Source organism: Mobula birostris, chromosome 5, assembly GCF_030028105.1.
Source record: "Mobula birostris isolate sMobBir1 chromosome 5, sMobBir1.hap1, whole genome shotgun sequence".
NCBI lineage: Eukaryota > Metazoa > Chordata > Chondrichthyes > Myliobatiformes > Myliobatidae > Mobula > Mobula birostris.
The window spans coordinates 26,536,033-26,563,205 of record NC_092374.1 but is presented as its reverse complement, the minus strand read 5'-3'; the positions used below and the strand labels follow the sequence as shown (position 1 = coordinate 26,563,205).

General features: G+C 42.5%; 1 protein-coding gene across 11 annotated transcripts in view; it reads right to left on the bottom strand.

Moving 5' to 3' along the window:
• The window catches only part of LOC140197572 (teneurin-3-like), a 2,811,066-nt gene that overhangs the window by 196,778 nt on the left and 2,587,115 nt on the right, over nt 1–27,173 (bottom strand). For all 11 annotated transcript variants that reach the window (XM_072257693.1, XM_072257692.1, XM_072257694.1 and 8 more), the window contains 2 exons: nt 24,050–24,172; nt 3,031–3,245 (listed from right to left, as the gene is read on the bottom strand). In XM_072257693.1, the coding sequence (XP_072113794.1) occupies nt 3,031–3,245; nt 24,050–24,172 (338 nt within the window). The remainder of the gene's footprint in view (nt 1–3,030; nt 3,246–24,049; nt 24,173–27,173) is intronic.

The window sequence follows — 27,173 nt, the reverse complement described above, 5'->3', positions numbered from 1 at the left end:
GAGGCAAAGGCATAATGCCAACATTATTCAAGTGACACCAGCATTTCCAAGAGCAAAACAATAAAAATGCTGGAAATCTGAAGGAAGAACAGATAATATTGTTGACATTCAGCAGGTCAGACATGTTCCCAGGAGAGATAGTGATTTAATGACCTGTCGTTGTTCACACTTTGTTCCCACCTGGTAACCTGTTTTCAGTTCCTCAGTACCTATTTTAGCATACATTTACCCAGGAGCTCCAGGTCTAAGTACACCCTGAATCTAAAATAACGATGTTCTGCTCTGTATGATTCTGGCGCTAGCTTGAAAGCTTGTTGAATTCATTATGTATGTTTTAGGAACTGACTGTAATACTGATAAATAAAACGAGAATAAAGTTGAGTAGCTTCTTATCAGACCGATCTGAGAAGCCACGGAAATGATCTTTTATTACTGCACCGAGGTGATGCAGAGTCACTCTGGCAGTTCTCAAGGGTTTGTTATCTACGAAACAAATACTCTGCAGAAATTCACTGCTAGGGTTTTAAAGAGACTGCACAATAATACACTGAACAAGCTGGAGAATTTCAATCAACTCAGACTGGTCAGTTTTTTTTAAAGAACTGCAAATATAATTGTGGGAATGCAAAGCAAATGTCTCCAAACAAAGCCATCATGAATACCGATGAGAAAGGAATCAAGCACGGGCTTCCTTTCAATGTCAGTGAGTGACGGCTTGAAAACAAACTGAGAAGTGATCTTCTGAAAGCTCCATGTGCTGGCATTTCACAGTGCATTAATACACAAAATGGGGAAGTAAATTCACACAACCGACAAAACATCATCCTCTAATTAAAGTACAAACACTCTCTCCGCAAGCGTCTTGACGGCAAGTGGAGTCGGTTTGGGTTGCAAAAGCTTTTCAAATTGGGAATGAAGGGGCTGGTGGAGGAAATATTGTGGGATTGAAAGCAGTGAGGTAGCTCGATTGCTAATGATGACGGAGGTGAGGCTGCAGGGACCAGCTGTCAAGCATGATTCCTATTTGTTGTTGCTTGTTCTGGAACACCATTGTCATAGGGTCAGCATGGAATCAGGTCGTTCAGCCCATTGAGTCTGTGCTGATCATCAACCACCCATTTACATAATCCCATTTATTCTCCCACATTCCCGTCGACTGCATTTCATGAAGTCAAACCAGTGTAGAACTTAAACTATGACAGATAGGGCATGAGGGGGTATCATGGAACAGAGGGACCTAGGAGCACAAGTGCATTGTTGAAAGTGGTGTCACACATAGTCCAGGTGGTGAAAAGGGCATTTAGCATGCTAGCCTTCTTCATTTGTGGCACAGAATTGGGTCATTATATCAGTCAGTACTGAGGCGGGACTTGTACAGTTATGGTCACTCTATTATAGGAGAGATGTGGTTAAACGGGAAAAAGTTCAGAAAAATGTCACAACTGGAGGGCCGGAGTTATTGGGGGGTAGCTGGCCAGGCTAGATGTTTATTCCTTAGTACACAGGAGAATGGGGGTGACCTAACAGAAATGCTCAGAACTATGAGAGGCAGAGATAAAGTGGATGGCAACAGTCTTTTCCCCTAGGTGGTGGAGTCCAAAACTAGGGGGTATAGATTTAGGGTTAAAGGAGAAACATTGTATGTTCTCCCCGTGACTGCGTGGGTTCCGTCTGGGTTCTCCAGTTTCCCCCCCACAGTCCAAAGACGTTCTGGTCGGTAGGTTAAATACTCACTGTAAGTTGTCCTATGATTAGGCTAGGATTAAATCTGGGGGTTGCTCTGTGGCACAGCTCGAAGGGCCGGAAAGGCCCATTCCATGCTGTATCTCAATAAATAGATATGCTTAAAAGGGAGCTGATGGGCAACATTTTCCACAAAGAAGATGGTGAGTATATGGAAGATACTGCAGGATGAATGGTTGAGATGGGTAATAGACTATTGTTTAAGAAGCACTTGGATAGGTACATGGAGCAGTGGGGCATAAAGCAGGGAATTGGGACTTGTTGTGCCAGCACTCTGATTGACATGGACCCAACAGGGTGAAGACCGGCATCCGTGCTATATTGCTCCATAACTCCCAAACTGCCCTGCAGCTTCTACCAATACACTACAATTAATCTACCGACGTGCACACTTTGGGATGAGGGGTCACCTATCAGTGTAAGGTATGTGTGACCTACACACAGATCGCAATGGGTGTCAGAGTTAAACTGTGTCTGCAACTCTCTCATCTGCACCAGTACACTTCCCCAGGTGTGCTAGATCTTAAAAAAAATCAGTAGGGAGAGGTGGATGTAAGCAGAACGACAGGGACCAGATAGTGTATGCATGTTACAGAGCTGAGCAGTGAACCTCACGGGGGTCTCCAGGATACCACAGGGATAGGAGACTATCGTATTAAGAGATGAATGAGCCACTGGCAATACATTCAATGGAGCAGAGAAGGTTAATTGAATATTTTTAATAGATATTAAAATATCTATTATGTTATAGTTTGACTGAGTGAATTGGGAAAGAACTTTTCCACTGGTTGGGAAAAGTCATGGTTGAGGGAGAGCTTTAATGTCTTTAGAGAGAAAATTGGACAAATGTTGGAGGAGGGGAGAACAGGCCTTTGGGATGGATTAGATTGGAGGAGTACTGGCAACAACATGAAGAGCAGAATTGGATTCTTCTGTATCTTATGTTTGTGCAGCACTTCTTTCAGGCTTCAGAAACAGCAGCATGAGTTGTATTGGAGCTAAAACAAGAGGATGGAAGGAATGGAAATCAAGCAAATAAAAATGGAAAATGATGGCAAGTTAATTTATATTTTGCAATACTTTTCGGACGTACATACTGCTGACATCAATGACCCCAGAATAAGTTTCAGAACTTTATTGAGGAAATTCCTGGGAAACAACTGAAGACAGGAACGAATATGTGAACTAGTTGATTCAGTCTGCAATAAAATGCCATTGTTCAATTGATGGGGAAAGCTAAAGCAGATGGAATCACAGTGATATGCATTAATTTGTTACAAGCCATACCTGAGTGTGTGAGGGAGGCAGTCCCTTTCTGCCGTACACACCAATCAATGCATCTTTAGGAAGAGATATGTTGAACTTCAGGAACAGGGGCTGGTCAATAAAGAGCTGGGCTCTCCAGAAGACCCCCGGAGGCACCTCCTGTACGGTTCGCCGTCCCAGGTCCACCTCACCTGAATCGATGGTATTGTTTTCTTGATGAGGGAATCCAAATTTTCCTTGAAAGAAAGAAAATAATTTCAGAATGGAAGACACAGGGCCTCTGCTGATTGATATCCTTATCATTCTTCAAGTTGAATGTCTGAAGATGACCGTTTTTCCTCCAGTTTCCTACCCTTCCATTAAAGACGTCTACGGACATAGGCAGTGGACTTGTAGATAAGAAAACACAATGCAATAATGTACTAGGCTACCAACGCCAAAGGGGAATGTCAAATCCCGTTGTATAATCAAACTTACTTTTGATGGATTGTGGATTAGCATTGGAAAAAAATTGCTATAAAACTGCTGAAGTTGTTGCAATATTGAAGTTATCAACCAGACTACTAATGTAATTCATAGAAGTTGTTGCAGATCAGGTTTGGATGTGAGTCATTCAAGTTTATTACCATTCAACCATATGTATGTATGCCACCAAATGGAGCAACATTCCTCTGGACTGAGGTGTTAATAAATAATAAGGTGTATTTATAAAACAAATCAAAAATTGAACAGTATACACTACTGGTGCTTCATACATGATGAGCCCTAGGTGGTGGCAGGGAGTTAGTAGTCTGATGACCTGGGGGAAGAAGCTGTTTTCCATCCTAATAGTCCTTGCCCTAATGCTGTGGTATCTTCTGCTTGATGTTAGGAGGTCAAAGAGTTTGTTGGACGGACGGGAGGGATCATTGACAACCCCAAGGGCTCTATGCAATGCTCTTAATGAATATCTCTAATGGGTGGTAGAGAGACCCGAATGATCCTCTCAGCAGTCCTGGCAATCCTTTGTAGGGTTTTGTGGTCAGATCAGATGCCTTTGCGCACAATCTTGTTAACCCTTAAAGTTATCCAGTAAGTCACTCTGGTGAGCAGGCAATTGCTTCAAAGGGTGACCCAACATCAACACCTGTGGGGTAGCCCATAGGCAGCAAATGACAATACAAGAACAAATAAGATCCACACATCAACACTTCGACTGTTTTTCTACAGAGTCATAATTTCTTTGGGAGAGTTCTGATTTTGCTGGGTGTCTAATCTCACTTACGCTGTTGATGAATGTGATGCTTAACATTCCGGATCTATAACATCTGAAATAGGAAAGACAGCCATCTTTTCCTCAGCTTGTCACTGAAATACGGCCTACTTGTATGGAATTGTACCTCTTTCTCTGAATGCCAAGATTAAACGATGATTGAGTGGATAGCCAGACACTTGTTCCCAGGGCAAAAATGCAAATACATGGGAGCATAATTTACAGGTGATTGGAGGAAAGTATAATGTGGATGTCAGTGGTAGTGAGTACATGGAATGCCCTGCCAAGTGTGGTGGTAGAGGAAAGTACATTAGGGGCATTTAAGAAATTCTTAGATAGGCAGATTGTTTTTGTTTTTTTGTTCCTTGCCATGCGTTGTGGCTCACGGGGTGGCAATGTTGCTCTTTCTTTAGCAATTGCCTGTTTCTCACGAGGCCGAGTTGCTTGCTCGATGCTCAACCCACTGTGGATGGAAAGTGTGCAAGGAACCGGCCAGATTCAAACCCAGGACCATTTGCCTCGAAGTCTGGTGCAGATGTCACGACGCCATGGGCCAGCAAGATAGGCACATGTTAGAAAAATGGAGGGCAACGTAAGAGGCAAGGGTTGGATTTATGTTAGAAAGGTCAACATGCTATCATTGACCGAAGGACCTGTACTGTGCTGTGATGTTCTGTGTTCCAAACAGAATGGGGTTTTAAAAGATCCCAAGGTTATCTGAAATGCTGCTATTCTTTCAGAGACTTAGTGAACACTTAAAACTGTCGGGATCTGTTTCTGCGTCACTACCTCCTCACACTTAAGGCTGAGAAACAGAATATTCATTCATCATAACTATTCTATCCTGCACTTTTATTTTGCCGACGAACATTCTGCACTCTTCCCAGAAGGATGGGAACTAAGTAGGAACAATAAGTAAACGGCTACGTCTCACAGATGATGGGGAAGGCTATTGCATTGCACTGGAGTCTGTCCTTTACTTTAAATATGCCGATAAACTGAAGCACTTATTCATGCACAGCTGCTTTACAAAATGAGTATCTATTGAAAAGTTGCTTCAGGATGCTGGAGTAGATTTTTGTTCCATTGTATTAGAATGGGGACAGATTCACTTTGCAATGTTTCAGAGAAGACACATTGTGCTTATCATCAGTTAACCATCTGGGGAGCAACAAGATAACACAAAAAATGGAATTTTAGGGCAAACGTGCCAGAAGGCTTGTTTAGCTTAAAACCAATTGACTGAAACTTTTGTCTGAGCTGCTGCAGATTAAGTATGTACATTTTACCAGATTTCACTGGCACAACTCTAAAACAAGCAAACACATAATGATCATATAATCTGATATCTTTGTGAAAATGAGTGAGAAGTAAATTGTAATGATCCCTTTTCCAGACACTGTTGCCATTATATAAATGCGGGAAAAAGTCTTGTTTAAAGTCGCTGGATTTACTTTCTTAGGTTAGCATTAGGGAGCTTGGCAGCCAGGCAGACATACATCCTGGGAACACAGTGTGTGGTGTTGATAATGTACACAATCAGTTCCCATTCGTGCATGTATTCATCACCTCTGACTCAACAATTGTAAATTATATCCTATGGAATGGGGTAAATGAGCAACATGTGGGCATCTTGACGATGTGAAATGTAATATTACATTCAAGTCCAACAAAGGAAGTCAACAGTTCAGAAATACTAAAATCTCACGGTGAAACACGAAAGATTAAAATCCAAAGCAGCACACACAAAATGCTGGCAGAACTCAGCAGGTCAGGCAACATCTACTGAAATGAATAAATATTTCATGACTTGAGCTGAGACCCTTCCTCGGGACTGGAAAAGAAGGGAGAAGAAGCTAGAATAAGAAGTTAGGGGGAGGGGAAGAAGGACCAGCTGGAAGGTGAAAGGTGAAGCCAGGTGGATGGGGGAAGGGTGAAGAAAGCAGCTGGGTGGTCTTAAGTGGAAAAGGTAAAGGACTGGAGAAGAAGGAATCTGATAGGAGAGGAGCTTGGACCATGGAAGGAAGGGAAGAAGGAGGAGCACCAGGAGGATGTGATTGGCAGGTGAGAAGATGTAAGAGGCCCAAGAGGAAAATAGAAGTCAAGAAGGAAGGGTAAGGAAAAATGATACTACAGAAGGAGAAATTGATATTTATGTCATCAGGTTGGAGGCTACCCAGACGGAATATGAGGTGCCGATCACCCTGATTGTTGCACAAGTGGAGGCCATGGACTGACACATCGGTATGGAAACGGGAATACGAATTAAAATGGTTGGATACCGTGAAACTTGGCGGATGGAGAAGTGGTGCTTGATGAAACCCAATTTACGTCGGGTCTCGCCAATGTATAGGAGGCCACATCAGGAGCATCGGACCCAATACACAGACCCAACAGATTTGCAGGTGAAGTATTGCCTCTAACCTGATAGTCATAGTCATAGTCATACTTTATTGATCCCAGGGGAAATTGGTTTTCGTTACAGTTGCACCATAAATAATAAATAGTAAGAAAACCATAAATAAATGAATAATAATATGTAAATTGTGCCAGGAAATAAGTCCAGGACAAGCCTATTGGCTCAGGGTGTCTGACCCTCCAAGGGAGGAGTTGTAAAGTTTGATGGCCACAGGCAGGAATGACTTCCTATGACGCTCAGTGTTGCATCTCGGTGGAATGAGTCTCTGGCTGAATGTACTCCTGTGCCCAACCAGTACATTATGTAGTGGATGGGCGACATTGTCCAAGATGGCATACAACTTGGACAGCATCCTCTTTTCAGACACCACCGTCAGAGAGTCCAGTTCCATCCCCACAACATCACTGGCCATACGAATGATTTTGTTGATTCTGTTGGTGTCTGCCACCCTCAGCCTGCTGCCCCAGCACACAACAGCAAACATGATAGCACTGGCCACCACAGACTCGTAGAACATCCTCAGCATCATCCGGCAGATGTTAAAGGACCTCAGTCTCCTCAGGAAATAGAGATGGCTCTGACCCTCCTTGTAGACAGCCTCAGTGTTCATTGACCAGTCCAGTTTATTGTCAATTCGTGAACACTGATTTCTTGAACTTCCAGTAATGCCCCCCTTCACCAGTCTCCATTCCCATCTCTCACCTTATCTCCTTACTTGCCCATCACCTCCCTCTGGTGCTCCTCTCCTTCTTCCTTCTTCCATGGCCGTCTGTCTTCTCTTATTACATTTCCCCCTTCACCAATCAACTTCCCAGATCTGTACTTCACCCCTCCCCCTCCCCATTTCACCTATCTCCTTGTTTTTCTTCCTCCAACCCCTCCCCAATCTTCTCTTTGATTCCTTTTTCTTCCCCCTCCATTTCCGATGAAGGGTCTCGGCCCAAAACCTCCACTATACTCTTTTCCATAGATGCTGTCTGGCCTGCTGAGTTCCTCCAGTAATTTGTGAGGCAGTGAATTGTGTTGTCTTTATCATCATCCAACTTGTTCTGAGATTGTGTGGGGAAAAACTGCAAGTGTTGCCATGCTTCTGGCACCAACGTAACATGCCCACAACTCCCTAACCCCAACAGTACATCTTTGGAATGTGGGAGGAAACCTGAGCACCCAGAAGAAACTTACGCGATCCTGGGGAGAACATACAATCACCTTTCGGACAGTGGTGAGAATTGAATCCCCTCGCTCCCCCCAGCACTGTATATGATTCCGCTAACTATTATGCTGGGATGCCATGCACCTTCACTGCACTGGGTCAACTATATCACCCAGACAAAATAGCAGAGGTAGCTCTGTCTTGGTAGAATGAGGACAACCACTGAGAAACGTTCTGATTCTCCCAGAATGCAGAACACTGTTAAACCACATCCAAGGTTTTAAAAAGTGCACACAAAAAATGCTCTAATTAACAGTTTTGGTGTTAATGATAAATCATCCAGGAAAAGATTCTGTCTAAGTTCTGAAGAAAATGCTTTAAATGCTGATCTGAAATTAAGTGACGCTGAAGGGTTTTTCACTGATTCCAAAATGACCTGAGAATTTTCATTGCTAGCGCTGTAAGTGACACTAATTAACATGTCAGGAAGCAGAGAGAGCCGTCTACTTAATCAATATAAATGGAACTTTACATGCTATGAAGCTGGAATCCCTCTGACCCGCCTATAGGGAGATGACTACAGAAGCTGTTGCCTATGAAATGATGCGGTCCTATTCAACTTACCATATCACTCCAAGTCAATCACTCCTAACATAGATAACTCATCTTTCAAAATAACCTTAGGATAACCATGGCTGTATACTTCACCCTTGGGATTTATGAAGATAAAAATAAAAATATCTAGTGAAAAGGCTAATCTTGATTTCACTTAATTATGAAAATCCACAGGATGCCCATAAAACTCTGAAATAAGAGTATTTAAAACGGAAAAGAATCCTTTCTGTAAAACAACAAGTTTCTCTAGGTATGGCAGTGATAATAAACCTGAGTTTGATTCTGAAATAAAAAAGACTTTCAATAAAGTTTTAATTTATTAATAAATATGATTTTCTCATGTAACAAATTCCTGGAATTTCCTGAACGAGAGAAAACCTGCAGAGTAAGCTGTTTCGCCGAGCACCCATGGGCTGTTCACCAGGAGAAGCGAGATCTCCCAGTGGCCACCCATTTTAATGTCAAAAGTGACTGGATTATCCCCGCGTTTTCGACTAACTCTGAGACACACGGTATTCTTTTCATTATCCCACCCTGGTGTCACTAGGCTGCATTTTCACTTTTTTAAAAAGGAAATTTAGCGTAACTTGTAAGAACAACAATAAAGCAGAAGTTTTATATGATTTTAGCGTCACTTCTGCAGTAGTCTCACCCAGAAACATTTGACCTTAAATATCTACCCACTTACACTAACACAAAAAGAATAAGTGGTGTATGGGTGAACACAGCTAATGTACATGACAGTTACAGAAACATCTCATTGGCCTCCACTATGTAGGATTGGACATCCTTATTAGTCCAAGCACCAACAGATAGAAGTGACAACAATGAAGGAAGATTTTATTGGCTGAGAGGAATCAAATTTAACTCTTTTATTGTCCTTGAGGGTCAACCACAGAATGAAATTATTTGCATGATAGCTGAACCAAGACAAATACTTTGTTCCTCTAAGTAACACAATTGAACCTCTTAGATTCTGACAACAATTTTGTGGTCTTGTCAGAGTCAGGTTTATTTTCACCGGCATGTGTCGTGAAATTTGTTAACCTAGCAGCAGCAGTTCAATGCAGTACATGATAATATAGAAAGAAAAAATAATTAAGTAAATCAATTACAGCAAGTATATAATTGTATATCAAATAGTTAGATTAAAAATTGTGCAAAACAGAAATGTTTATTTCAAAAGTGAAGTAGTGTTTACGAAACACACATCAAAGTTGCTGGTGAACGCAGCAGGCCAGGCAGCATCTGTAGGAAGAGGTGCATTCGACGTTTCAGGCCGAGACCCTTCATCAGGACTAACTGAAGGAAGAGTGAGTAAGGGATTTGAAAGTTGGAGGGGGAGGGGGAGATCCAAAATGATAGGAGAAGACAGGAGGGGGAGGAATGGAGCCAAGAGCTGGACAGGTGATTGGCAAAAGGGGATACGAGAGGATCATGGGACAGGAGGTCCGGGAAGAAAGACAAGGGGGGGGGACCCAGAGGATGGGCAAGAGGTATATTCAGAGGGACAGAGGGAGAAAAAGGAGAGTGAGAGAAAGAATGTGTGCATAAAAATGAGTAACAGATGGGGTACGAGGGGGAGGTGGGGCCTAGCGGAAATTAGAGAAATCGATGTTCATGCCATCAGGTTGGAGGCTACCCAGACGGAATATAAGGTGTTGTTCCTCCAATCTGAGTGTGGCTTCATCTTTACAGTAGAGGAGGCCGTGGATAGACATGTCAGAATGGGAATGGGATGTGGAATTAAAATGTGTGGCCACTGGGAGATCCTGCTTTCTCTGGCGGACAGAGCGTAGATGTTCAGCAAAGCGGTCTCCCAGTCTGCGTCGGGTCTCGCCAATATATAAAAGGCCACATCGGGAGCACCAGACGCAGTATATCACCCCAGTCGACTCACAGGTGAAGTGTTGCCTCACCTGGAAGGACTGTTTGGGGTCCTGAATGGTGGTAAGGGAGGAAGTGTAAGGGCATGTGTAGCACTTGTTCCGCTTACACGGATAAGTGCCAGGAGGGAGATCAGTGGGGAGGGATGGGGGGGACGAATGGACAAGGGAGTTGTGTAGGGAGCAATCCCTGCGGAATGCAGAGAGAGGGGGGGAGGGAAAGATGTGCTTAGTGGTGGGATTCCGTTGGAGGTGGCGGAAGTTACGGAGAATAATATGTTGGACCCAGAGGCTGGTGGGGTGGTAGGTGAGGACCAGGGGAACCCTATTCCTAGTGGGGTGGCGGGAGGATGGAGTGAGAAATGGGGGAGATGCATTTAAGAGCAGAGTTGATAGTGGAGGAAAGGAAGCCCCTTTCTTTAAAAAATGAAGACATTTCCCTCGTCCTAGAATGAAAAGCCTCATCCTGAGAGCAGATGCGGTGGAGACGGGGGAATTGCGAGAAGGGGATGGCGTTTTTGCATACGTGAAATGGGGGAGATGCATTCCGCAGGGATCGCTCCCTACACAACTCCCTTGTCCATTCGTCCCCCCCATCCCTCCCCACTGATCTCCCTCCTGGCCTGATGCGTTCACCAGCAACCTTGATGTGTGTTGCTTGAATTTCCAGCATCTGCAGAATTCCTGTTGTTAGTGTTTACGAATTCAATATTCATTCAGGAATTGGATCACAGAGAGCATTTGTTGGCCACAGACCCACAATTTGGCACATTTGAATTAAATAATCTGATTTGCTGAAGTGAGAATGTGAAATTGGCAACTTACTCAGCAATGTCACCAATATTAATTACACCCCAGATTAAGATAGCAATTGAAGTCTTCACCTTGGATTCGCGGACCCTTGAAAATGATTGATACAAGCCCCCTTAGATGTTAATTATTATTCTAGTAAAACAGCATCTTCTGTCACGGAGTGACTGAATTCCTTTGAATACAATAGGTAGTGGATTCGGCCCAGTACGTCATGGGTAAAGCCCTCCCAACCATCAAGCACATATACATGAAACGCTGTCGTAGGAAAGTAGCATCCATTATCAAAGATCCTCATCACCCAGGCCATGCTCTCTTCACACTGCTGCCATCATGTAGAAGGTACTAGAGTCTCAGCACTCACACCAACAGGTCCATGAACAGATACTCCTCCTCAACATCAGGCTCTTGAACAAAAACGAATAACTACACTTTTTTTTAATTGAGATGCTCCCACAACAAATTATCTCACCTTAAGGACTCTTTTTCTTGCTATTTCATGCTCTTGTTATTTGTTGCTATTTTCTTATATTTGCATTTGCATAGTTTGTTGTCTTCTATGCTCAACTTGTCCTTTCATTGATCCTGTTTACAGTTACTATTCTATAGATTTGCTGAGTATGCCTGCAGGAAAAAGAATCTCAGGATGGTATGTGGTGACATAAACGTCCTCTGATAATAAAATGTACTTTGAACTTTTAATGGTTATAGGACAGGAAGCCATTTGGCTCTTCATGTAAAGACTGGCTCTTTACCAGAGCAATTCCCTTGTTCTACCCATCACCATTTTCTCTGTGGACTTTCATTCTTTTTTCTCAATAGACAATAGGTGCAGGAGTAGTCCATTCAGCCCTTCGAGCCAGCACCACCATTCACTGTGATCATGGCTGATCATCCACAATCAGTACCCTTTTCCTGCCTTTTCCCATATCCCTTGACTCCGCAATCTTCAAGAGCTTTCTTTCTTGAAAGAATCCAGAGAATTAGCCTCCACTGCCTCAAAACCATTTTATCCAACCCCTCTTGAAGGTTGTAAGGAACCTGCCTCCACCGTATCTGAAGGTAATGCATTCAAGATTTGAAACAGCCACTGTGTAAAAAGGTTTTTCCTTAAGACACACATCATTATTTTCCCTTTTACTTTATATCTATGATCTCTAGTCCTTCACTCCACCACCAACATTGACAGCGTACTTCTATCAATTCTGTCCAAACCCCTCATCATTTTATGTACTTCTGTGAGATCTCTCCTCAGCCTTCTATTCTGCAAAGAAAACAGTCATAGCCTCTCTAATCTATCCTTGTAACTGAAGGCCTTCAACTAGAAACATTATTTTCCATCAATACAATCTGCGAACATTCAGCAGGTCAGGCAAGATTTTGTTTTATTTTCATATTCCAAGCAGGACGATTTCCAATTTTCAACTGCCACTCTCGATGATTTCTGCACCCCATATCCCAGGTCAGTCCACTCCTGTGTCCCTTTACTTTGCTCTGCATCTAGTCATTCCTCCTGTCAAGAGTTTGACTGTCATTAAGTCATAGAAGAGTGCAGCACAGAAATGGGACCTTTTAGCCCACCTCACCCATGCGGACACTGATCACCCATCTATCAACAGTAATCCCATATGACCCAATTTCATAGATCATAGAACAGGGCACCTCAGAAACACGCCCTTTGGCCCACGACGTTGTGCTGAATGGTTACCAAAGCTCCGACACAATGTCTCGATCTCTGCTTTCTTTGTACATTCATGCACTGATCTAAGAGCCTCTTAGTACCTCAATCCTCCATTACCAACACTGTCAGTGCTTTCCAGTGTTGGTAATGGAGGATTGTCCCACTTTTGAATTTATCCCTCTCATCTTAAATGCCGGTCAACTAGTACAATCTATCTGCTCTATTTATGCCTCGACAGTAAGTGTTCCCAACCTTTTTTACGCCATGGAGCTTTACCATTAACTGACAGGTCATGGACCCCAGGTTGGGAAACCCTGCTCTAGAGATATTCCTCTTTTGCCTATCCAATATGTATCCAAATGATATGACAACTGGGGAATTTATGTTTAAATAATAAACAGTAAAAACTAATAATCACAAAACAACTTGATTGTAGTTTAACATTTCATCAGGACCAGGATTTTGGTCAATATTTGAAGTGGAATATTGTATATTGTACACTTGGAATATTGCATTCAGTTCTGGTTGTCTCATTATCAGAAGGATGTGGAAGCTTTAGAGAGGGTGCAGAGGAGAATTACCAGCATGCTATCTGGATTAAAGAGCATATCTAATTTGGCCTTCCTGAGTGAGCTTTTCTCTTTGGAGCGAAAGAAGATGAGAGCTGACTTGATAGACGTGTACAGGATGATAAGAGCCATAGATCAAGTGTATAAAACAGAAACTCTTTCCTCGGGCGTCATTTGGATAGTATAAGCATTCTAGGGCTTTTCTCTTTGGAGCAAAGGAAGATGAGAGCTGACTTGATCGACGTGTACAAGATGATAAGAGGCACAGATTGAGTGCATAGCCAGAGTTCCTTTCCTAGGGTGGCAATGGCTAATACGAGCGGGCATAATTTTAAGGTGATTGGGAGAAAGTATAGGGGAGATGTCAGAGCTAATTTTTTTGGATCAAGAGTGGTGGATGCATGGAATGCACAGCCAGGGGTAGCGGCAGCTGCAGGTACATTAGGGACAAGGCATAGGGATTATTAAAAAATGGAGGGCTATGTGGGAGGGAAGGGTTAGATTGATCTTAGAGTAGGTTATAATGTTGGCACAACATCGTGGGCTGCAGTGTTCTATGCACTCTGATCAGCACTCAGTTGCTTGTATTGTGGTAACAATGTGTGGAAGGAGGGCAATTAGCTCTGAGTTCATGCTGGATATTTGCAAAGGCATTCTAATAGTGCCACTGCCTATTTCCTTATTTCATTCTATATTTTTCTCCTTCAAAGAGGCAATCAATTCCCCTTTAAAAGTCACCACTCAATCTGTTTTCATCACCCGAGCAGGCAGCATATTCCAAATCCCAATCAGTGGTGCAAAATAATGGCTCTACCTCTTGTCACCTCTGTTTCTTTTGCCAGTCAACCTGCTGTGATTGGATTGATGCCAGGACAAGCGTTAAACTATTCTGTTTGTAGAGAGTAAGAGGTTAAAGAGCAGCAACATGGGGACGATATCATAGTCTATAGCTTCTCCTATCATCTTTAGTTCTGCTTCCAGTCAATATTTAACCAACCTCTTTTCAAAAAAGGTTTATGCGACATGATATTGATTGATTTTGTGCAGGATCTGTTCAACAGCTGAACAAGTAAACGGAAAAAAAAATTCAAACTCTATATATACTTCCAGCATGCTGATTGTGTCCAGTTTATGTTAATTGGTTGATGAATCACAGGTGGGAAAGAACGATGACTACTAAAATCCTCCAGCAAATGTTTTACACCATTGCCGCCATGCAGAAATCTACATGAGATTTCTTCTTCCCCAATTTAATCGTTCCCTTCACATTGGGCATGCCACTGCTTTATCGAGTTGAAGGATTTGACAGAAGTCAACAATTACTGGGTAGATAAGGCTACAATGTTTTTTTTGGAAAGTCAAAGTGAGAAGTAATGCTTCCTTTGCCTTTTCTGCGTTTCACATAACTGCAGTGTAAACCACACAAAGGCTGGTGGTGACATTGTTTGGATGCAGAGCTGTCAAAGAAGATTGGGTTATCGTGGCAACTCTCAGGTACTTTCAGTGCAACATTTGCAGCTGTGGTGCACCACAACCCAATGCTGGAGAGGCTTTGCAAAAGTCGATTACTTTTCTCCTGATGTGGTCTCCATCCCAATTCTGACTGTGCTATTCTTGGCCACCTAGTTTATTGTTAATACTGGTGCTTGCATATTGTCCTGCAAGGGGTTTCCCCCAGGGTGGAGCAAGTTGGCAGGTTAACTGGCCTCTGCAAATTGCCCCTACTGCAGAGATGACTGGCAGAGTCTTGGAGGTAAGTACAGGGGACTGTGGGGAGAGAAAAAAAAAATCTGCTGGATTTTGATTAGGGTCAATCAGGGCAAATGGGATGGCCCGGTAATGTTGCGTTTAGTGTAACACTATTATAGAACCGGCAATCACTGAATGTGGTTCAACTCCTGCTGCGGGAGATTGTACGTCCTTCCCATGACCCCATGGGTTTCCTCCAGGTGCTCTGGTTTCCTCCCACGTTCCTCGGATGCATAGCTAGGGTAGGTGAGATTTGGGCACTCTATGTTGGTGGCGGAAGCATGACAACATGCAGGCTGCCAGGACAACCCTCCAAATTTGATTTGATGCAAACAACACAGTTCACTCTATGTTTCAATATACGTGTGACAAAAAAGCTAGCCTTATAAAGGGATGCATGATAGTTTGTGTGGATTCTGGCTGAAGGGCCAGATTCTGTGAGTATGACTGTAACTGTGTACAGCTCCAGCAGAATGTTACAGAAGCATGATGCAGTTGATTTAACAGTTAATACAATGTTTATTAGAATACCAAAAGAGAAAATCCAAAATATTTTGCATGAAACACCCAAAACTAAATGGATGCAATAATTTAAAGGGGAAGGAAAATTTAATAAATATATTTTACTCCAAAGTTTATTCCTTCCACACCAGAATTTTACATTTCTTGGATCTTTCCATTCAAACTATCAATCTGCTTGTCTACTGGAACGTTCATTCTAGAAAGATGTCCTACTCCAATTGCTCTAGAGTTATATATCCGTACATCCTGGATTGTTGCCATGGGAATAGCTCTAATCAAGACTTCCACCCACTCTGAGGATTAGTCGCCCTGGAACAACCTCAGAAACCATGCCTCACCCGAGGATGTGGTTTGTTTGAGCCAGGCAGCTCGAATATTATTCATTCCATTGGAGACAGTAGAGGACAAGATCTCCATGCTGGCAAGAAAGCTGAAACTTGGTGAAGGAAACAAAATGATTATTCTGTCTCATAAATTGAAGAAACTAATTTCTTTCCTTTATGTTTTCACTATTTACATGGGAGGTTTCAGAGATAGCAGAAGTCACATTTGCAAGTCATTATCTCCAACAACAATCAGCAAGAAACTCGACCAGCGATTGTAAATGAGGAGCGGAAAAGAATAAGAGGAAAATTCACATGCTGAATCCATAAAGGAAACACAATCTATGACCAAGAATAAAATAAATTCACAAATAAATACATGGGTTGCAACTTGTTCCTGTTGGCCTCTGTATTCCAAATATTCAGAATGATTAAATCTTCCAAAAATATCTGAGAAATGTTTACTTATTTTAAGGACTGACAGAGTGAAGTTTGTTCCAAAAGTTAACTGGGAACAAAGACATATTCCCTTCCATCAGGTTGTTTCTCTAGCTTTTTGTTTGTTAAAGATCGAGGAAATATTAGCTCCAGTGACTGTTTGGCACAGTCTACCCTTATCTCCAAGTATCAAAAGTAGCTGCATACTTGCATTATCCTTTTCTGAATAAGCTCTATTAACACATATTCAGATATTAGATTAAATAAAATATAAAGCGCCAAGATTTTGTCTATTAATAGGGAAGGTTTTCAGTATACAGCTACATCTTTCTTTATTTCTCATATGATCTGATGTTTGTAAAGATAGGTGGAGGGGCAGGTATTCTTGAGGAAGTAGAGAGACTTAGGCTACATCCAGACTAGACCGGATAATTTTGAAAACGCTGGTTTCGTGTAAAAACCATAGGCGTCCATACCAAGCGTTTTTGAAAATACCTCCATCCACAATAAAATGGATATTTGGGTGAATCTCCTCCTACTGGGCATGCGCAGGACACACAGAAAACAAGCGAAGAGGAAACGGTATACTTGGTGTAGCGTTTGTCCAGTAACATACTAGAAAAACTTAAAAGGAAATTGCCAAATGAAAGACTTGGTGCGCGTTTGTCCAGTAATATTTCCTACAGCCATAGTCTCTTCACCGATGAAAGGGACAACAGCTACAACTAAATGCAATAAGGCTTGTTACTGGGCAAAAGTGAAATTTGCTGTTACCTCATTTGTTTGCCTTTACTTTTGCCATGTCTTTGTGTATTATTTTGCTGTATTTAACATGTGCAGTAAAACGAGTTACTGGGCAAAAGTGACAATTGCATCTATTGAATGTTTGCACAAGCTATACATTAATACAGCACCTTGTTAAATGTATAAAACATGTCTGCATCAGTGTTATCTTGTATTTCCATACAATGTTACATTAGGATGTTACACATCTATTATCAGATGTTGTTGTGGTGTTGGAGGTTGCGGTCAAGAAAACAATGAAATGCCGTTCTGCCGTCACCATTTGTTCCGGCATGCCATGACAGCGTTTTTAAAATTAACCAGTTACCCCGTACACACTACAACGGCCAACCGGCGTTTTCAGATTTAAACACTCTGGAGAGTGTTTTAAAAAGGCTCTGTTTTCGGGGGAGGAAAACGCCATTTTAGTGTGGACAGAGGGTCAAAACGAAGAGAAAAAGCTTTGGTTACTGATTTATCCGGTCCAGTGTGGATGTAGCCTTAGTCAGATTAGGAGAATGGGCAAAGAAGTGATGATGGAAAATGGTGTCAGGAAGTGTATGGTCAGGCTCTTTGAGGGAAGAAATAAAAGAGCAGACTCTTTTTCTAAATGAAGAGGGAAGTTAAAAATCTGAAGCGTAAATTGCAAGTCCTTGTGCAGGATTCTCTAAAAGTTAATTTGCAGGTTGAGTCTGCGGTGAGGAGGGAAAATGTGATGTTGGTGTTTATTTCAAGTGGACTAGAACATGAAAGCAAGGATGTAATGTTGAGGCTTTAAGAAGTACTGGTGAGGTCTCACTTGGAGTATTGCGAGCAGTTTTGGGCCCCTTATCTTAGAAGTGATGTGCTGACAATGGAGAGGTTTCAAAGTAAATTCACGAAAATGATTCCAGAATTGAATGGCTTGTCATATGAAGAGTGTTTGATGGCTCTGGGCCTGAATTCACAAGAATTCAGAAGAATGAGGGGTGACCAAATTGAAACCTTTCGAATGTTGAAAGGCCTTGATAGTGTGGATGTGGAGAGAATGTTTCCTACGGTGGGAGAGTCTAGGACCAGAGTACACAGCCTCAGAATAAAGGGGTGTCCTTTTAGAACAGAGATGAGGAAGAATTTCTTTAGCCAAAGTGGTGAATCAGTGAAATTCGTTGGCACAGACGGCTGTGGAGGCCAAGTCTTTACGTATATTTAAGGCAGAGGTTGATAGATTCTTGATTGGTCAGGGTATGAAGGGATACAGGGAGAAAGCAGGAGACTGGGGCTGAGAGGAAAATTGGATCAGCGTAATGAAATGGCAGAGCAGCCTCAATGAGCTTAATGGCCTAATTCTGCTGTTATCTTATGGTCTTTATAATGACAGAAATATATTATTATTTTATTGCTCACTTGTAGTGCCTGCTAGTGCCCTGTCCCTTTAATACCTTCCTGCCTCGAAATTCTATCGCATGCAAATGGTGCACTGATGCTCAGATGTAAACTTCAGTCATGCCCAAGGCGAATGACAAGGCACGGCATGCCTTTGGAGCTGAAAATGCACTGAGTGGCCACAGGCCAAGTCAGAGCCACTCCATTGGAACGTGGATGCAACAAGAGTAGCTGGTGGCAATTCCAGGAGGGACAGTGGGTGAAAGCAAGCAGCAGGTGTTGCTGTTTCACCCAAACTAGGGCAAGTCAGCAGAGAAAATACACCCTGGGATGTCTGAAATGCTGTGGCTGCATGTTAAAGTAAGATTTTTACACACACACACACACACACACACACACACACACACACATGGATTTATGTGCCAAATGTTAAGATTGTCTATCTTTTCACATAAAATTATTTTGCAATTTTATAGAATCACTAGCAATCAAGCATCAAATTTTACATTGCTATTAGTGGAAAAAATCATTACACAGTAGGCTTTTAGTATAATAAAATGTCAACAAGGCTAATTGATGAGTAAAATATCACTGATGCCAAAATGTTCGGCTCAATAGCCTACTATTTAGGGACATTAGGATTGACTTGACTACAATGAGCTGGCTTATTTAGGGGCGAATTGAACACCTTCAGAATGCCTTTCAAATATAGGATTAGATAATTGAGAGTGCTTATAAAAAACTGACAAGACAGAAATATCACAGATCAAATGTAACAATAAAGCAGTGTGATCACAGATTTATTTAGTGGGGGCAGATCAAGATGGACCAGCACAAATTACTCATTCAACAGAGAAAATCTGATAATATCATGCCCTATGATCTAAGGGCCTAATTTACATTCGTAGCTCTAATTTTTAAATTAAAAAAAGACTTCCATTCTGCAGCACATAGTGCACAAGGTGACATTTAAGACTTCCCAGGCATTGAGAGTTGTGTCTTTTCTATACAATTTGTAGTGTTGACATGTTCTGATTGATACAGCAGAAGAGGAAGCTATTTAACATGGTGTATTTAGTTCAATCTTTTCCAATTGCTCACTAGCTTGTGCCATTTCGCTGTTCTAGCCCACAGCCATGAACAGCATCTGAGCATCCCTGAGTAATCTTAAATAAATTAAAAATCTCTGCCACTTCTAGAAATAAATCTTTGTTTTATATACTGTAGTGTATTGTGGTCCTTAATGACAGAGATTTAATTCCTTATCTCTCACAGAAGTTCTAGTTAATAATGGCTGGTACCGACTGTCTTGGATGCTAATCGGTTTCAGCTCATTGGTCAATTCTCATGACAAAAATTAAAGAAAAACTACACACACTGACAGTCTGAAATAAAAGCAAAACTTGCCGGACGTACTCAGCAGGTCGGGCAGCATGAAGGTCTTGGAACTGAAACATTATCTGTTTCTGTCTCTACGGGTCCGTCTGACCTGCCGAGTGCAGCATTTTCAGGTTTTATTTGTAGTCTTTTGGATGTGCCTGTTCTGAACTCCAGATACCTCTGGAATTATTGGTGCAAACATCCCCTCGGAATGTCCACAACATGTACAAAGAACAAACAGACCATTTGCTCCAACAGGTTTTACCACTCAAGTAGCCACCCCCCACCCCACCAACACACACACACACACACACACACACACACACACACACGTGTATCTCTAATCAGGAGGAGAAAGCTTAGCTACTTTATTTTCTTTCCCTAAGTTACACAACCACGGTGTCAAATTGGCTCCCTTAAAGGCATTTTAAGTCATCAGGTTACATCTTCAAGTTCCTTTTCAGGGCTTGAGTGTGACTACAGGATTAAAATTCAGCTACACCAATGCTTTCAGAAGGGCAATGTAATGAAGCTCTGGGCAGCTGAACTGTAGAATTATAGAATTCTGCGGCAGAAGAAACTGGCAGAGGAATGGTGTTGGGCAACATGGTAGCGTATTAGTCAGTGAAACACTGTTACAGTATATTTCCATTTCTCCTATGGTCCACTCTCCTCTAAGATCAGGTTCCTTCCTAACCATCCCTTTACCTTTCCCACCACCCTGACTTCACCCATGACCTTCCAGCAAGCCTTCTTCCCCCCCTCCACCTTTTTATTCCGGCATCTTCCCTTCCTTTTCAGTCCAGAAGAAGGGCCTCGATCTGGAACGTCACCTGTTTATTCATTTCTATAGATGCTGCCTGACCTGCTAAGTTCTTCCAGGATTGTGTGCGTGTGTTGCACACTATTAGAGTGGTAGCTAAGATCAGGGTTCAATTCCCACCGCTGTCTGTAAGGAGTTTGCACGTTCTCCCTGTGAATGTGTGGGATTCCTCCAGGTGCTCTGGTTTCCTCCCACATTCCAAAGATGTATGGTTAGGGTTAATGAGTTGTGGGCATATGGATAATAGGGTTAACATGTTGGTGCTGGGAGTGTGGCGACTCTTGCAGGCTGCCTCTTCATTGATTTGATTTGACACAAATGACATATTTCACTGTGTGTTTCAATGTACATGTGACAAATAAAGTTAATTTTTAAACTTATAGTAATTCTATTAACTGTTACTTCTTGTACTGTATGACTTCCTGCTATGTAGGATAGACTCTTGATCTCACAATCTACCTCATTATGATCTTGCACATTATTGTCTACCTGCACTGCGCTTTCTTTGTAGCTGCTACACTTTACTCTGCATTCTGTTCAAAGCATTGTGTAATGCTGTGTACTTTGCTTCAAGGAAACATGGCTACCCCCCACCATTTCAGATGCAGCAGTGCAGCTCGATGCCTTCACCATTCTCCACAAAGACAGAATAGCTCAGTGTTTTAAAGGCAGAGGAGTTGGGGTATGCTTTATGAATAATTCATCGTGGTGCACAACTGTGGCAGTTCTGTCTCAGTTCTGCTCATCCGATTTGTAACATCTAGTGGACAAATGCTGTCCTTCTGCCATCATCATTCCACCTCAGGCCAACTTCAGGTAGGCACTGGAGGAACTAAGCTCTGTCATGAGCAAGCACGAAACAGCGCCCCCTGATATTTTCTCTATCACTGCAGGGTACTTGAATCAGGCCACCTTGAAGTCTATGAACAACTACCACCAACATATTACCCATGGAGCCAGGGGAGCCAATACACTTGAATACTGATATACCAACATCAATAACATTTATCATGCCATCCCCCGCTGGCACTTTGGAAAGTCCAATCACCTGGCTGTACTTCAACTCCCAGCATCTAGGCAGAGACTAAAGACCAGAGCACCAGTGGTGATGACCAAGAAGGTATGGTCAAGGGAAGCGGAGATATACTTACAGGACTGCCTTGAGTTGGTGGACTAGACAATATTCAGGGATTTATCTTCAAATCTGAATGAATATGCCACAGTTGTCACCGGCTTCATCAAGACCTGTGTGGATGAGTGTGTGCCTTTGAGAACATATGGACATACCCAAATCAAAAGCCATGGATAAACTGGGAAATTCAGAGTCTGCTGAGGGCTGGATCTGTGCCATTCAAGACCAGTGATCCAGAAGTACACAACAAGTTCAGTATGATCTACCGAAGGCTATTTTAAGAGCAAATAAAAAACCCAATTCCAATTGAGGTTAGAGATGGAATCTGATGTACATCAGCTCTGGCAGGGTTTGCAGGCCATTACATCCTATAAAGCGAAAGCTAATATCATGAGTGGCTGTGGTGCTTCACTCCCAGGGGAGCTCAATGCTTTTTATGCATGCTTTGAAAGGGAGAATAAAACTACATCTCTGGAAATCCCTGCAGCATCTGGTGACCCTGTAATCTCTGTCACAAAGGCCAGCATCAGAACATCTTTCAAGAGGATGAACTCTCACAAAGCAGCAGACCCTGATGATGTACCTGGTAGGGCTCTGAAAAGACATCTTCAGTCTGACAGGACTGTTCAGGGACATCTTCAGTCTCTCATTGCTCCATTCAGATGTTCCTAGCTGCTTCAAAAAGTGCCCAAGAAGACAGGGTGAGTTGCACTCATAAGTACTGTGATGAAGAGCTTTCAGAGGTTGGTCATGGCTAGCATCAATTCCTGACTAAGCATGGACCTGGATCCACTGCAATTTGCCTACCGCCACAGTAGGTCTACAGCAGATACAATAGCACTGACTCTCCATTTGCCCTTGCATCACCTGGACAATATGTCAGGCTGCTGTTTATTGATTACAGCTCAGTGTTCAACACAAACAGACCATCAATTCTAATCAACAAGCTCCAAAACCTAGTCCTCAGTACCTCCCTCTGCAACTGGATCCTTGACTTCCTCATCAGGAGACTACAGTCCGTGCGGATCAGAAATAACATCTCCCTCCTCACTGACAATCAACACTGGTACATCTCAAGGATGCGTGCTTAGCCCACTGCTCTACTCTCTCTACACACATAATTGTGTGACTTGGCACAGCTCAATCACCATCTGTAAATTTGCTGATGACATGACTATTGTTGGCAGAATTTCAGATGGTGTGAGGAGGCACACAGGAGCGAATTAGATCAGCTGGTTGAGTGGTATTGCAACAACAACCTTGCACTCAACATCAGTTAGACCAAGGAGTTGATTATGGACTCCAGGAAAGGGAAGTTGAGGAAACACTCACCTGTCCTCATTTAGGGATCAGCAGTGGAAAGGGTGAGCAGTTTCAAGTTCCTGGGTGTCACCATCTCTGAGGATCTATCCTGGGCCCAACATATTGATGCCATTACAAAGAAGGCATGTCAGTGACTATATTTCATCAGGAGTTTGAGGAAACTTGGAATATCATCAATGACACTCGCAAATTCCTACATATATACCACAGAGAGCATCACCACCTGGTATGGAGGGGCAACTGCAGAGAATCGGAAAAAGCTGCAGAAGGTTGTAAACTCAGCCAGCTCCATCATGGCACTATTCTCTCCAGCATCAAGGATACTGTCAAAAGGTGATGCCTCAAAAAGGCGGCATCCATCATTAAGGACCTCCATCATCCAGGACATGCTCTCTTCTCATTGCTACCATCAAGGAGTAGATACAGGAGCTCGAAGGTACACACTCAACTTTTCAGGAACATCTTCTTCCCCTCCACCATCAGATTTTTGAATGGACAGTGAACCCAAGGACTATTTTGCTCTCTTTTTGTACTATTTATTTAATATTTTTAATATAGATACTTATTGTAATTGGTAGATTTTTTATTATTATGCATTGCAATGTACTGTTGCTGCAAAACAAGAAATTTCACAACATATGCCAGTGATACTAATCTTGATTCTGATAATGATTTGACCTACATGAATAGTATGTAATACAAGCTTTTCACTGTACTTCAGTACATGTGACAATAATAAACCAGTTCCACTTCCAGTGCCTCTGTGCTGCTAACTTGGGTTATCCTTTGTGTTGTTGATGAAATACAAATTTCTTACCGCCGTCACCTGAAGTCGCAGTCAAGACATTGGTAGGTGAGGTCTCGGTCTTCACTTTGCCATTTTCAAATGTATAGTTATCAATCTGCTGCAGCTGCCAATTCAGGCCGAGGAGGTGCATTGCTGATGAAACAGAAGACAAAGAGAAAGTTCAGGGTCTGGCAATGCTTCAAAGCAAGGCAGCTTGGATCAAACAGTACCTGGAATTCTTGTGACTTTCCGCCAGGGTAAAGGTGATGACAACTCTTCTCATGCATGTGTGACACCAACAGCAAACAAAAATGCTCAATTTTTTTCCCCCATTTCCCCCTCAATTCTCTCAAGATGATTAGCAGTCTTGAGTTTATATCAACATATCTGGTATTATATGAACTGTAGACTGGCTTTCTTCACCTGGAGCTGAGTGGGAGTGCCTTGTAGGCTCACAGTAGCATAGTAGATAGTGCAACGCTATTGCAGCTCAGAACGTCGGAGTTCAGAGTTCAATTTTGATGCCATCTGCAAGAAGTCTGTATGCCCTCCCCATCAGTGCATGGGTTCCTCCGGGTGCCCTGATTTCCTCTCATATTCCAAAAGCGTACTGATAAATTGGTGATTGGCTCGTTAAATAGATGGGTTGCTATTGGTGTGGCTCATTAGGCCAGACAGGCCTATTCCATAGTGCATCTTCAAATCAAGTAAAATAAATAATGAGGGGCAGGATATACTTTGTCATAGCTGATGCATTTCGAGTTAGGGAGCACAGATTTAAAGTAAGGGATAAGAGGTTCAGAAGGGATCAGAATCAGGCGGGAGGAGAAGATGGCAGCGCGCCGCGCATGCGCAGCTCTCTGGTGAAAAATGATGTCGTATCTGTTAAATAGGGGCCGTGGACAATTTCTGATTTGATGGAGGATGGACGTGAAATCACAGAGGATCATCTGGAGAAACTTCTGAAACGCCCATCCGCTGCTGTTGTTACTGTGTGGTCGGGAATCTTTTGGAGGGTAGGCCTCAAAATCCCTGGCCTTGCCTGCTTTTGGCGACCGAGAAAGAGGTTGAATTGCTCGGACAGAGATGGCGCTCAGTACTCGGTGTTGGAGAGCCGATCAGAGCTCGAAGTTTTCGGATGACTCAGGGTCGGATTGTGGTCGGCATGGCAGGGAGAGTTTTTCTTCCCTCTCCCGACTGCGTGAGATGTGGGACATTTGAGAAACTTTGAACTTTACTGTGCTCACGGACGTTCTTCATCAAGTTATGGTATTGTGCACTGTTGTAACTATATGTATAATTATGTGGTTTTGTCAGTTTTTTCAGTCTTGGTTTGTCCTGTGTTTTGTGACATCACACCGGAGGAAATAATGTATCATTTCTTAATGCATGCATTACTAAATGACAATAAAAGGGGACTACGTGTCTTCATAATCCAAAAGAATTTTTTCCACTCAGAGATTGTTGGAAACTTGAAAATATAGCCTAGGAAGGTGCTAGACGAAGGTAGTGTCACAGTATTAGATAGTTCAAAAGTTCAAAAAGTTCAAAGTAAACTTATTATCAAAGTACATACATGTCACCATATACAACCCTGAGATTCATTTTCTTGTGGGCATACTCAATAAACCCATAATAGAATCAGTGAAAGACCGCACCAACTGGGTGTTGAACCAGTGCGCAAAAGACAAACAAACTGCAAATACAAAAAGAAAGAAATAATGATAATAATTATAAAAAAATAAATCAATAAACAATAAATACTGAGAACACAAGATGAAGAGTATTTAAAAGTGAGTCTATAGGTTGTGGGGCCATTTCAATGATAGAACAAGTGAAGTTATCCCCCTTTGGTTCAAGACCCTGATGGTTGAGGGGTAATAACTACTCTGAAACTGGTGATTTGAGTTCCAAGGCTCCTGTATCTTCTTCCTGATGGCAGCAGCAAGTAGAGAGAGTCTAGGTGGTGGGGGTCACTGATAACAGAAGCTGCTTTCCTGTGACAATGCTCTGCATAGATGTGCTCAGTGACGGGGAGGGCCTTACCCATGATGGACTGGGCTGTATTCACTATTTTTTTGTAGAATTTTCCATTCAAGGGCATTGGGTGTTTCCATATCAGGCTGTGATGCAGCCAGTCAATACAATCTCCATCACACATTTATAGAAGTTTCTCAAAATTTTAGATGTCATGCTGAATCTTTGCAAATTCCTAAGGGAGTAGAGTCACTGCCATGCTTTCTTCATAATTGTATTTACGTACTGTTCCCAGGACATAGCCTCTGAAATGATAACACCAAGGAGTTTAAAAGTTGCTGACCCTCTCCACCTATATTGAGGACTGACTCATGGACCTCTAGTTTCCTCCTCTTGAAGTCAATAATCAACTCCTTGGTCTTGCTGACATTGAGTAAGAGGTTTTCAATCTCCCTCCTATATGCTGATTCATTACCACCTTTGTTTCGGCATATGACACTGGTGTCATCAACAAACTTGAACATGGCATTGGATCTGTACTTAGCCACGCGGTCATAAGTGTTAAGCGTGTAGAGCAGAACGCTAAGATCACAGCCTTGATCTGTGATCTGTGCTGATGGAGATTGTGGAGGAGATGACGTAGCCAATCTGGACTGACTAGGGTCTGCAGGTAAGGAAATCGAGGATCCAAGTGCACAAGGTGGTAGTGAGGCTAACGCCTTGACGCTTACTGGTGAGTCTTGAGGGTACCTTGATGTGCAGCTCATCATCAGCAGAGCACTGAAGGCTGCAGATCAAGTGCTGGTAAACGTGATGAGTATACTATAGATAGTGCTGATGCCAGAGTGGATATGATGGGGGGAGGTGCCTGTTTCCGTGCTGTCCGCATTAGGGTTAGGGTTCTATGATTCATACTGAAGTACAGTTAGTTCTGATTTAACCAAAAGGGAAGAAATGTCACTTATCTGCTTTCCAAATGGTATATATGCTTCCTGAAATAAATCTTAATTGTGTCAATGAGCAACACCTCATGAAGTAAGACCATTTGGTCCACCAAAACAGTGCCAACCATTTACACTGACCCTACAGTATTTCTATTTTTGCCCACGTTCTTATCATTTCCCCCGATCCTACCACTCAACTACCCAGTATGGAAAATCAACCTACCAACCCACGC